Here is a 14,109-nt window from a genome sequence, read left to right as displayed (position 1 = left end):
TCAATACATTATCAAACAAGTTGCGCAACAAAGCCATGTGCAACGTCCCGTTGCACAACTGCATCACCCATGCACGATAAAATTTTGATCAAACTTTTTATTAAAAGTTGTGCATTGTTTGAGAAAAAATCGTGTCCTGAATTGCCATTGCGGCAATTATTATCGTATATACCGTAGATGATGTCAATGATACCAAAAAACGAAAAAGAAAGCAAAGAATTTGGATGAAAGAACTAAAATATTGCACAACGAAGCGCAACACATACATACACTACACAACGCGCTGCGCAAACGCCTGTTGCACAAAAGAATTCAAACGTTCTTGAAACTTATCAAACAATTGCGCAACGCATCACACGTTACCATACATTGGCAACTCGTTGCGCAACAGCCTGTGTTGCGCAATTTGTTTGACAATGTATGGGCCACTTTAGTAAAGAAACAAATAAATATGCTTTAGGAAACATTTTACAAACAAACAATATCTCTGGATTACCTCCTACTATATGATATAATCAATAATCAATAATGATTAACAGATTATATTAAATATTTTTTTGTCAATTTGTCAATGTGCTAAACACAACAATATTTAATAATTTAATTAATTTTGTCATTGTTATAGAAGTAGATAATTTTCGATCACATTTGCCCTACAGGATGATATGCAAATTTTGATATGCTCCCGCTCTATACAAAACAAAAATATCCGCCCATAGAGTAAGGTATTTTTAAACGATCAGTCCCACAGTCCATATATGACATTCCATATCCGCCTACTCGATCATAGAGAGTACAGATATTTTGATATTCATACATGCGGATATCTGATCATTCACATCTAATTCTCAATATCCCTACAAATATTTATCGGTGGTAGTCCAGTAACCTACAGATATTCATGAAAGGTAGAAACTACGCCAGAACAAATCTTTTAAAAATCCCTTGCCTGTATAGGCGGCTAATCAAGCATTGACAGATGCCAATGCTTTTTTATGTGCTAGTTGTGTATAGCGCATCTGCACGGGCTGGAGCCCTTCTTGTCTAAATTAGTTTTTTCTAATGACATATTTTTAACTGTAAATATAATATATTTTTAAAAAAACTTAAAAAATTCCTTAAGGGGAAAAACTACGATGTCACAAAATCAGAAATTTGTTACTGTACGCGTTAGTATTTGGGCAACGTGTGTTATATTCAATTACAATTTAGCATGTGTTTCGGACTTGGCTTACCCAACAAATAAGTTGGTAACTTAAAAAAAACTTAAAATAGACATAGTTTTAAAAAAAAAAAAAGTGAAATCAGAACAAGTATACCGTATGGTGCATCGGAACACGGGACATAGGAAATCCCATGTAAATTTTGAAAGTACAAATATCTCCATAGATAATTTTATGCAAAAGTTGTATTAGACTTCTTTGAAGAGGCGTTAAAGTTATAATTTTGTTTAGAATTTCGTTTCATTTGGAATAGTCATTTAAAAGTTATTTGCAAAAATCTACCTTCAATTTAGTAAAATTTAAATACGGCCCAGAGAAAGCTACAATTAAAATATCAGCAAAAATGTGATTGTGTCATTGTCAAATTCGATGTCACAATATGAAGGTACCAAATAGAGTAATTTTGTGTAAAATAATGATTTTTGCAACTTCTTAAAAACTTGGTTAACTAATTAAAACTTAAATGAACAATGGTTAAACGGAATTTTGCTGGAAATGGCATTTCCGCTGTATTAGATTTGTTCGCAGCTCAGTCTCCGGAAAGCCTATACTGTATAAGTCAACAGTTTATAAAATAATCTAGGCAGATATTTGAAACGAAAGGTGCGGTATTAAACATATGGAACTATGAATACAAAAATAAATGAACAGGAAGAAAACAATTTTCTATATCCCGTGTTCCGATGCACCACCTGGTAGATGGGTATTAGCAATAACTACTAATATAAGACTGGTATTGCAAAGTAAGTTTTCAATTTTTCGTTTGAAGCAGTGGGAAAATCATCAGATATCATACTATATTTGGCGAGCTGTGCACTAATTGAAAATTACAATAAATATTCGAGGGTTTTGTTTTACAATTAAATACTAGATACTGCGAGTTATATTGTTCTCTACAAGGATGTCGTTGGACTAGTACGTCCTTTGTGCTTAAAATCATCATACAACCACCATTCGTCGTCGTTTCCTTTGTCATTATGCCGGCGTCCGCCCATTATTCCGCCGAACACTTCTACAGCAGATAGATAAAACGAAGATTAAACCACTGTCTTATAAGTCTTGTTGCTCTCGCGTATTTACAACGGGAATAAAGCGCTCTAAGTCTATTCGTTCTCGTCTAAGCTATTCACAATTATTGCGAACTAGTTTCTAAAAAAAGGTGTTCGGCCATACGTACTCATTGGAATACCGCTGGGTTTGTAAATGTCGTTTTGGTCGTAGTCGACATCGTAATAAATGCCACTTTGATTCTGGAAAAATGAAAGAATTTTAGTCAATAACATAGTGAAATGCAAAATAAATACAGATATACCTTAGATTTTTATACTTTTTTTAGGTAACAATCAAATAACAAAGGACTATATTGAAAGATATTATTTAACAATGGACTATATCTAGTAATTATACATCGTCGCATATGAATTATAGCTTGTAAATTTTTTAAATTGTAAGGTTCTTCTAGAAGTATCACAAATTTCAAATTTTGAAATTTAGGGAGTTTATAACTAAAGAAAAAAAAATTCTTGAAATATCCTTATGGATTAAAAATTAGATGTCTAGCCGCTACCGGCAACTGACTGTCCAGTCGATAAAAAGTTAGTAAACTGGAATTACGATGATAGGGTTTTTTTGAAAAATTGGAAATTGGTTACCTGTTACGGTATCTCGGAAAACGTAATAAATACAAAGATAGTTAAATTAGGGCATAGTTGCTCCTTGGGATATTCACCAAGATGCCATCAAAAAAGTTTTAAAAATTTCAAGGATTGCTGAGTTTTTTGAAAAGCACAGATTTTTTTTGATAATCAATTTTATTTTGTCCTGTCGTTACTTTTTAGAAAATCAAAAAACTAATAATAAAATAATTGCATATTCTCATAGCCACTTTATTAGGGCTATCTGATGGTAGTTTTAGATTTTCAAATTAGCAGATAATTGTGAGATACAGTGTAGCATTTTTTATTTCCTTTAATAAAATTGAATTTAAAAATCTAATTTTATTTAAATTTCTTAGTATTGGCGCCATCTATTTGCTAGATGCCAAAGATACCAAACTCCATTTGTTACAGCTCACTTGTCTCGATATTTAATTTTTATTAGCGCATCTATTCGCTAGATGTCAAACTTCATTTATTACAGTTCACTTGTCTTGTTTATTAGCGCCATCTATTCGCTATATGCCAAACTTCCTCAATTGCATTTCACTTGTCTGAATCTCACTTCGCTGTGGATTGCGATTTTCTGTTCTAATGATTTCGATCATATGATATCACTTTTTTCTCTCTCTTTTTCTTTCTTTCTGGGAATTTGGATCTGAAGAAGACGCGTGTTTCGGCGTCCGACAAATTTTCCAGTGAAAAGCATTATGAATCCACTTTTCGATTTCCATTGCACGGGTATCCGATTTGGAAATTTGAAAACCTTGTAAAGTATGCAATCCAGAGTATAGATCGTATTTGTTTGGTTTCTTCTTGGAATGATCACCTTATTTCCGTTTTTTATTTCGTTTATTTGAGTATTTAATTACTGGTTTGGATCGGCATATGGTTTGAATATATTTATGTAAAGCTGATTTTCAGACCAGTAACTACCACATGGTACTCAGTAACTACCACATGGTACTCAGTAACTACCACATGGTACTCAGTAATTACCACATGGTATGCAGTAATTATGCAGTAATTATTGTATGTTTCACCCACTTCATTTTGTATGGACCTATGCAGACCTTAAGACAGTGTTCCTGACATTACAATCGTTCTTTTGGCTGATATCGAAGACTTCTCCTGCCATAGTCATCTGCACCCACTTCTGTTAGTCTGGAGAATACCTACCTACCTGTTTACATCATAAGAAACTATATACAGATAAGTCTCTTAAGTTTGATACACAAGGTACGCTTTTATTTTATAATCTTTGAGACAACAGATTTAATAACCTGGTAAATTATCACTATTTATCCCACATATTGTAGTCAACATTATTTTTTATTTAACGTTATAAGTTATAATTTGATTCGTACAGTACACTCTTACGTAGCTATGATATTTTATATGAAAATTATTAACATGTATTCATTTTAAAGGTTTTTGTACACGACATGTTTCGAAACATCATCGTATTGAGATATACATAAATTTCACCTGTTTTTATATTAAGTAGCTTACTTAGTTCAAAGAATACAGTTACTAAATTCGAATCTATTTAAAATAACTTGCGGTTTAATTGGGATCACTGTGACTAATTGATGATACTTGTGTTCGTTTTCAATAAATGTTTAATGTAGGATAGTTATTTCTGACTTTTATTCCTGATAAACGTAATAGACCCTTAATGCTGTTGATTACTTTATTTTAGCTATGTTGTGATATCGTATTTTTCGTTTTGGTTTCTTACTTTACCACTCTCATAAACAAAGTAAGTGGCGCCCTTTTCACTGTCTTTGACCATACCTATTTGAATTCTTAACATCAATATTAAAATCTCTGCAGCCTATATGTTATCATTTTTTTATTTTTTAACAACATTAGAAAGTCACTATGAGTCAGAAGCCTTACCTACGAACGTAGCTTTCCTCTAACCCTGAGCAACGGATTCTTTTTTCATTCAATTTGGGTAACGACAGAAAAGTCGTCACAACAGAAGCGAACTTATTTTTTTCTAATACGGATCTGCATTTTTTATTTCGGGTTTTGAAAGAACTCGGTCTCCTGAGTACAATGATATGCCACACTTGCTACTTTTTTTTGTTTTGGATACCTTAACAATAACAAAAACATTTAATTATTTTTTAAAATAATTTCAAGTCCGACTCTGGTTTTTTAATTAATTTAATCTGATTATATTCATCGCAACAATATTGACCAACGCTAATTAAGATCGAATAAGGAAAATCAAGCCAAAGAACGATCTAATAATATGCATAATATGAATCGTAGTTATTATAAAGAAATCAACTTCTACAAACTAGTTTCTAATGGTCTACCATTTTTGAAAGGGTTAGCAAGTTTCAATTTTATTTATAGCTCTTTGAACAGATCTTCCTTATACCTGAATGTATTTTGTACTCTTTATTGTAAACGTTAAAATGTATACGTACTTTTACAAATGACGTAAAGGCGTAATGACGGTCCAGGAAACTCACTGGCCATTATACTGCTCTACCATTTCCAATCCATCTTCCGGGGAAATTATTTGGTTGTTTATAATATATTATATTAATATTATTTATTTTATCCTATTTTTTATTATTTTTATTGCATTTGATTTTCCGTATTTAATGTTTTACCTTGCACGTCATCGTTAAGTTTGAAAGCTGATCAATATTGTAACGATGAGTAAATTAAATATTTAAAAAACAGAGCCGTAAGTACTTGAAATTAGTTTAAATAAATTGTGTTCCAATGTCCATAAAAAAATATAAGTGTGGTATATCGTTGTACTCAGGAGACCGAGTTCTTTCAAAACCTGAAATAAAAATGCAGGTCCGTATTTAAAAAAATAAGTTGGCTTCTGTATGCCACGAATTATCAGCTAATTTGAAAATATAAAAATACCACCAGATAGCCCTAATACAGTGGCCATGAGAATGTGCAATTAGTTTTATGATTTTCTGAAAAGTAACGACAGAACAAAATAAAATTGATTTTCAAAAAAATCCGTTTTTTCCAAAAATCTCAGCAATACTTTTTTGATTGCATCTTAGTGAACATTCTAAAGCGCAAATTTACCCCAATTTAACCATCTATTACGGTTACCGAGATACCAATGCTCGTTAAAGCGAATTTGTAGCACCCTGTATGAGCCGGTAAAAAGCAAAGTGGTGTAAGTCAAGTAATAGTACTTCTGAGAAACACAAAGTTTTGCAATTGTGTAAATAATAAACTCCCAAATTATAAAACCAAAATTTAGTACAAAGGGATGTTGTAACAACATCCTAAAGTTTTATTGTAAAGTTGTATGAATACTAAAATCGATGCAGTTTTTGTTTTATACGGGCGCAAAGTGACTTACACCACTTTGCTTATCAATGGAGTCCTTCTTCTAGTTACAAAGGTCTGCAAAAAAATTAAAAAAAGTACATTATTTTTTATTTTAAGTACTATTTAATGTAGAAATGTAAGAATTCTACAAAAAATACATTATCACAAAAGTAGAACGAAAAAATATAACATTAATGTTCGGTTCCTTCTTCCTCTTCAATATCCATTAATGGAGTTGTATCGTTCGTATTTGGCGCCGTGGATAAATTCCTAAAGAAGTCATGGTGAATGGGGGGTATGTATGGAAGAAGTTCCAACATGTCCTTTTTTTGCCGCTGTCACTGGTCGTGTCTCAGAGTACAGATCTGTAGTCGGTATATTTGAAAGAAGTGAAGGTCTTCCACCTTTCTTGGGTTTTAGAATTATACATGCAAATGGAAAGTCTTCGGAAAGCGTTTCTTTGTATAATACCATGTAAGGATTTTCTTTCACAACTCTGATCCATTGAATTTTGAGCCAATTAACTGCTCTACTGAATGGAAATCTTTTCTGAACATTTTAGTCAGGTGGAATGGTTTATGTCTTCTACACTGTGTAATTATATTACACCAGTCTTCAGGAACGTATATGGTTTTGTTCCTGGCGTATGTTTCCACAGAACCATAATCGGAATCATTTGGTAAGAATGAATGTCCGCTAACCATAAATTTGTGATCTATGACGTCAATTTCATTCGCTTCGCTGCTCACTAATTGCATGAAAAAAAGCACTATTTTGATGTTACGATTTTGTCCAGTACATGCATCGCTATAGGCCACAACGTGCTTGCATGTTGAAGCTCGAGTCTGGAGGTGTTTGGAGATACATGAACCGATTTCTTGAGAACCCCTGGAAGCAATCGTCTCATTCCAAACGTACATGTAACCTAGATCAGTTTCCATTTCGTGGCAACCAAGGTTGTATACGTACATATTTGTTTTGTAGTATGCCAGTGAAGTTGATATAACTGGTAATGGCAGGGCTTTTTCTAAGTCGAAAGTAAATGCATAAAAGCCTTCCTCTTGCTGAGCCTTCAGTTTATCTCGTTTCAAGGATTCTCTGGCCGCTTCTGCCTTTCTTAGGTGTAACTCATGCTGTTGTTTGATCGTAGCTCTTTCTTGCTCATTCTGCGATGCTTCCAGTTTTACTTTCCAAGAATCACATTTGGAGCATGTGTCTTTGGAGGGTTTATGAAAATGCAAATTAAAAGAATTATTAAACGTACGTCTGTAAGTGGCTTCTTTTACTGGCCGCAAATTTTCCTGCAAGCAATGTTCCAAGTACAGGTTGTACATTGTGCGCAAATTTAAATTTTCTGCTAGGTAGCGTCTGTTGGGGTTATGAGCCCTGGTGTAATGGGATTGGTATGAAGGAAATGAATTGATATGATTGAGAAGTTCGTTCATTTGCTCTACAGAAGTTTTATTTTTTGGAGCTCGTCGTCCACGGTCATCAGACCCAGCAGGCTTTCCAAGCATTACCTTGTTTAGAGCTCGAGTTAGCCTCCCATCAGAAATTTGTAAAGTATTTAGGAAAAATTTTTTGCAAACGATTACACTATTTCCTTCTACCTGGAAACGGTAATGGTTAATCTTCTGCTTGGGCGGTCTTGAAGAATTTCTTGGGCGTCTGTTAGAAGGTAATGTCTGCTGCACTAGGCCACATAGATACGCGTTTTGAGTTTGAAACGATCCCATGTCCCAAAAGTTTTTAAACAAAGTCTTGCGTAAGGCCTCTTGTATGTTATTTGCACATTTTTCGACATTTGCATTCAAAGTTAGCGGAAAACTTCTTTTCAGCAACAACCTTCCCTTTACTAGTAACATAGGTTTGGCCAAAATTGCGTGCCTTCTTCTGAGCCTCTCGCTTCCATTCATATCTCTGGCGTTTTCTACTTCTAGAAGATCTATTATCATTTTGCGAGTCAGGTGTGGATTCTAGAAAACCCAAAATAAAAGTTATATGTCATATTACGTACACCTAATAATTTTAAATCTAGCTTTACCGGTGCTTTCGTCGGAATCCGGAACAATTTCAACGCTGCTCTCGTTTTCGAAAGGATCTGCAGCACTACTGTCCGAATCCATCTTTACAATTCGCCAATGAACCACGAAGAACAAGCTGGTGCACAAAACACTCAAAAATATATTGAAATAAATAAAAAAACACCCAAACTATGACACTGTAAGTGCAAAAAAAATCTAAAATTAGCATTTGTGTACCGTCAAAGCGGTGTAAGTCGACGTACGTCACTTTGGTTGTCAACGTATCCGCCGATTAACTCACAAACTGAATTTTGCTGCCATCTGTTGACCCTCGTTTTAACTTCTGACTTGCACCGCTTTGCCATTAAACAGAACCTATTGTCTAGATTTGAGATATGGACTTAGTTCACTTTAAACAAAAAATTGACTTACACCACTTTGCTTCTCATCGGCTCATATTATAAACCTGTGTACAAGCCTATGTATATTATTTAAAAAAAATCCAAATCCAAATAAAATTGCTCTTCAACGATATATCATATTCCTATACCTAAACATTCTGGCTCCTTCAGTAAAGCCATTTAAAAGATAATAATTCTGTTATAAATTATAGTTTCGTTTAGAGAACACGTTACCATGACAAATATTCAAACTTAAAGTATCAATTAAGGGCTTTGGAGTTTACATGCTAAATTTCTAAAATTGTCATAGTAACGAAATTCTTGAAATGAAACTGTAATAATAGAATTATTAATTTTAAATAGCTCTACTTAAGAAACTCGAGGGTTTAGAGTTATAGGAATATGATATATCGTTGAAAAGCAATTTTATTAGTCTTCTGATTTTTTTAAATAATATAAATATAAATGCGATTTTTAAATAATATATATATAGGGTTGAATTTAAAATAACAAAGATATGATCAATTTTCTACAATCTACAACGGTTATAAAGAAAAATGTTGCTCTCCCTGTGTAATATCCAATCGGTTATTAGGCACATTATCGGTATTCATACAGATCGAATATATCGACTTTCCTTATCTTATAATCAAAATTTTAACTTTAAAAATGTTTAATTCATGATTTTACCAATGCTTATTTACGATAATGTTTTTGTCAATTTTATTTTTTATGTCAAAAACTCTTAAGGATATATGAAATAAGAAAGATATCCAACTTTTCAAATGATGTGCAGGTGCCTTCATGTAAAAATCCAATTTTTCAAAAAAATTATATCACCGGTTCACCATAAATGTCTAACGTGCCGTAAATCACCCTGAATCGCCGTGAATCACCCTATATATCAATGTATTTTTTTTTTAAGAACAATAATAAAATTTATAAAATAATGTTAGTCAAACTTCTATAATTTCGATAGACTAAATTTGACTATTTACAAATATTGAAGTGTGAATATTTTCTTTGGATACTTACAGCTATTGAAGCGTTGCTTCGGCTTTTGGGTCTGGGTACATGGAAATTTCTACCCAAAAGGTCTACTTTGTCTTCTTCCTCGCTTGAACTGCTGTTGTCTGGTTTCATGCTAGCCGCTCTGCTAGCCATTTGAGCCTAAAATATATTTTTAATTCAGAGTAACGGAATTTGTCTTGTCGGGTGTGAATACAGAATGTTCATTCAACAAACTGTGGTTAGGTATTAACAACAATTTTTCAAAATGTCGATAGTCTCAAAAAATCGCATAAATTTTGCGAAAGACAATGCGAACAGATATTCGTAAAGATATTTTCGTAGCAGGTTATAATAAATCTAGCAACTTACTTGTAAATTCAATCTTGGGAGAGGAACAGGAGGTAGTGTACCACACACCGAACCTGGATGCCTTTGCAATGTATTACCAATTGGCAACGTTGGATAACCAAACATTGCCGAGGATGGTCTTGTTGGAGCTAATCCAGGTTCCGGCTATAAAAATATAAAAAGTGGTTATTAAGAAAATGTTAATAAAGAAAATCGAGTTATTACTTATACAGGGTGAGTCTTAAATATGTAAAAATAATTTTAGGGGTAGTATATTTCGACCCCAGAAACTTTTTTTTTTGCGAAAATTTCGAATTTTTTGTTTTTATTTTAATTTTTAGTTATTGAACATAAATTTTTGATAATATTAGAATAAACTAACAAAAAAGTAAACATTTTCTTGGAAATTTTCAAAGTAAATTAACGGAGTTATTTTGGACTTATTTTAGAAACGGTAAACGGTATTTGACATTAAAATAAATATATTGTATTTAATACACCATCTAAATTTGTATTACACCAATTAAATCTATGTTTCTTTTATCGAGATCTACCAGCCCTGAGAATATTGGCCCTTATTTAAGACACACCCAATATAATAAATACTTACAGCATAATGATTGGCCTGAGCCATTACATCGGCTATTTGTGCCCACCTCAAACGGTCTTCGAGTGTCAGTTGATATGGAGGGGCACCTACCACAGGTGTTTTAACAGTGTTACTAGCGGTTGCCATATAACCGAAGACAGGACTGCCTACAGCTGCTTTTTGTTCTCTGCTCCACTTCCGACTAAAATAAATCAAATAAAATTAATTTTTCATAAAAAAGAAGACAAATTAATAAAAAAAACTTTAATATATTATGTTATAAATAATATTTTTAATGTCTAGAAGCGAATGCATATAAATGAGGCGTCAAGTTGCAAAATCTGCCTTATCCATTTAAAAAAAATGGCCTACTGAGCACAAAAAGAACCTAGTATTTTTTGTTGCAGTTGCGCCCCCTAGCGGTCGTTCTACAAACTAGAAAATAATTTCCAGCAATTTCTCATAGCCCCTTTAGTTATAAATATTTTTTCCCGTAAACCCTACGGCTGATACTTTCCCAGATACAGCCGAGAGCTCTTCTTAGTGGGACACCCTGTACATTTGTGTAAAATTTCATTTGGTAAAACTAAGCCAAAAATGCCTTTGCAAGTCACACAATATACAAATATTCTTCAGGTAATTTAATATTACCTCTTTTTATCCACCGTGATATACTAAGGGCTGGCCAAGGTTAGTCTTGGGTCGAGATTATGGAGTGTAGAGGTAAGGAGAAATAACTCTTACGGGACTTTTATTGAAAAAGTGGTCACAAAATGGGAAGAATAAGGGTTCGCCAAATAACCACAGTGGCGCTAAAAACGCATGATTCTAAAAAATGAAAAGTAACCATAGATAAGAGAATAAAAAGAAATATAACCAAACATTACCCAAAAAAAATTTGTTTTTATTTTTCAGACAGAGTTTTTGAATATAAAATAATTATTGTTTATCAATATTTTGTGCTTTATTTATTATTTAACAATGGTTAAAGTGTGTGTGGTGCGAAGTTGATTGAATAGCAGATGGAAAAATAAAGAACAAAGGCAAAGCCTACGGTATGTAAAATACATAATATAATTCAGTTTTGTATTATTTGTATTATATGTAAAAATTAGAGTCAATCAAAAGTGTAGTAAACATTTTTCGTAAGATTATTGACATACATGTTACAAAGTATATTTTTACAATCCTTTTTATAAAGTTACAACCTAAATAAAATTTATTTTTAATGATTTTAAAGTTTGACAGACATGCACAAATTGTTTGCATTTTTTTAAACAAGTAAAAGTAGGAAATACATAAAATTTTAGGTACATTCAAGAAATATAGTTAACTGTAAGTGTTGTATTTTAATAATCTATCAAAAATCAAAATCATCAGGATGATATTAGGTATTGATTTTCAGACAAGAATTAGATTACAGTGATGGTCAAAAGCATTTAGATATTGCTTTGAAATCTACAGATAAGGTATGGCAGTTTCATTTTAAAGAACAAGATGTTAAAGTTTGTGATAAAATTGTCATCAGAAATACTGTCCACTTCAGTATTTACAAGTACACTTCAGTATTAAAAAGAATTATTAAAAGTAGTTATTGTTACGATAGTTAAACCATCCGATTATCAAATATATTTAAAATCGACTATTCTGAATGAATAGGAACTACCAACTTGGGAGGAAGCTGCGAGAACGATTCTATTGGGTGAACTACAAGGAAGACATGAGCATCTGGAAGGGCTATAAAATTATATTATTTCACGTTCCAAGCCATGTTGGAATAGCTGGGAGTGAAAAAGAGGATAATACTGCACACGATTCTTGTCTAGAAGTAGTTGATATTAAGGTAGTTAAGCCATCCGACTATCGAACATTTAAAATCCCCTATTCTGAATGAATGACAACTACGATGGCAAAACGTAAATAAATACTTGTACAGTATAAAATTATATTATATTGGCTTAATTTTTATACTAAATAAAATGTGTTACGTTATTTTTGACCTGCATTATATTTATTTAAATCCCATATCATCAATTAAACTTTTAATAAAGTTTTCCTAATTATAATTAACATTAATTTTAAACTAAAGCTTTTTCATCTTGAATGAGATTTACGAAATAACTTATGAGAAACAATAAAAAGAGGCTCTGATATCTGAATAATCAATAATAAAACCACATATTGACTTACTTTTATACTAAATAAATGTAGATATGAAGTTATTTTAAAGCTGCATTATATTTATTTTAAACCCATCACCAATCATTACTTTAAATAAAATTTGTCTTAATTATAATTACCATTAATTTTAAGCTAAAACGATAAGAATATTTTTTCGTCGTCTTGAATGACATTTGCGAAATAAGTTATGAGAAACAATAAAAAAGGGCCTAGTGTATTGCTGCTGAATAAAAATCTGTAATTTATTTCATGCAACATGAAAATAAAATTGTATTTTTTTTAAACCCGCGGCTTCGCGTTTGCTTCACGTCAAATATTTATGTCTTGAATCATCTGTTCTAAAATGTTCGGCGCATGTCTTAAATTTTAGAATCTTGCTACAGCAGCACCATCCTAATTCTTCCCTTTTTTTGACCATTTTTTAATGCACGGAGTTATTTCTCCTTACCTCTACACTCCATAGTCGAGATTTCCGTATGTAAGAAGAGTACAATGCGTTTATAATGTACTGAACAAAGAGAGGACAGTAAACACGTTGCCAAACGTATGAAATAAACCGAGAAACTGTGCACACCGCTAAGGGACGTGGAAGGGGATATAGCAGATTTGTCGCAGTTGACCGGTCGACCCAATCAATACCTCTGTCAGTACCTACTTAAAGTTCTAGGGAAAGGTGTACGTCATGCGTTCAGCTTCAGGATTTAATTACGTCTCGTGATACTTAATTTGTTTATTTATTAACGAGTCGTTGTAATTTTCCCTATAGCTTGAATTTTTTTAAGTGCAAGCTAGAAACACTTGCATTTTTGGTAAAAAATAAGTGGAATTGAGTGGGTGTTCGATAGTGGTCGCGCTATTAGAACTCTGAATTCAAAAATCGATATCTCGAAATCTATTAGAAATAATAGATTGTAGTTTTTTCAAGAACTTTGTTAATATTTCTGTTGTATTTTCTTTGTAGACAGTATGTGAAAATCTTTATCAATAAAAAAATTACACGATTGCTGAAAATTGCTATGCTCTAAAAGTAAATGGATGGATTGTTTACAATTTTTGAATGGAAAAAACAACTTTATCGAATTTTTCTTATGTAAAATAATGTAAAATATCCAATCTTGAAAATAAAAAAAAAGTTTCAATATCTAAAGTGGTTCTTGAGTTATGGCCTTTTATGTGTTAAAAAGTTGAGTTTTTAAATTATCGCGATTACTGACGTTTTCTCGTTATAAAAAAAATGACACCCTAACGATATCCTTATAATTCCATTTCAGATGCTCAGAAACATGTCTAATGATTTTATCTAGTTATCTCTTGAAAAAAAAGTCTTTTAAAAATAAGCGGTTTGCCATC

At 32.3% G+C, this 14,109-nt stretch overlaps 1 protein-coding gene across 1 annotated transcript in view; it reads right to left on the bottom strand.

Moving 5' to 3' along the window:
- Positions 1-1,525: 1,525 nt before the first annotated feature.
- LOC115883483 overlaps positions 1,526-14,109 on the bottom strand; it is a 129,376-nt gene continuing 116,792 nt past the window's right edge. The window contains exons 15-19 of the mRNA XM_030901847.1: positions 10,600-10,780; positions 10,011-10,154; positions 9,666-9,800; positions 2,401-2,473; positions 1,526-2,235 (exon numbers count right to left, since the gene is read on the bottom strand). Coding sequence (XP_030757707.1) covers positions 2,117-2,235; positions 2,401-2,473; positions 9,666-9,800; positions 10,011-10,154; positions 10,600-10,780 — 652 coding nt within the window. The 3' untranslated portion in view covers positions 1,526-2,116. The remainder of the gene's footprint in view (positions 2,236-2,400; positions 2,474-9,665; positions 9,801-10,010; positions 10,155-10,599; positions 10,781-14,109) is intronic.

This window comes from Sitophilus oryzae, unplaced genomic scaffold, assembly GCF_002938485.1.
Source record: "Sitophilus oryzae breed Bouriz unplaced genomic scaffold, Soryzae_2.0 scaffold_1913_pilon_pilon, whole genome shotgun sequence".
NCBI lineage: Eukaryota > Metazoa > Arthropoda > Insecta > Coleoptera > Curculionidae > Sitophilus > Sitophilus oryzae.
The sequence above is the reverse complement of the archived record's forward strand: the minus strand, read 5'-3'. Positions and strand labels throughout refer to the sequence as shown.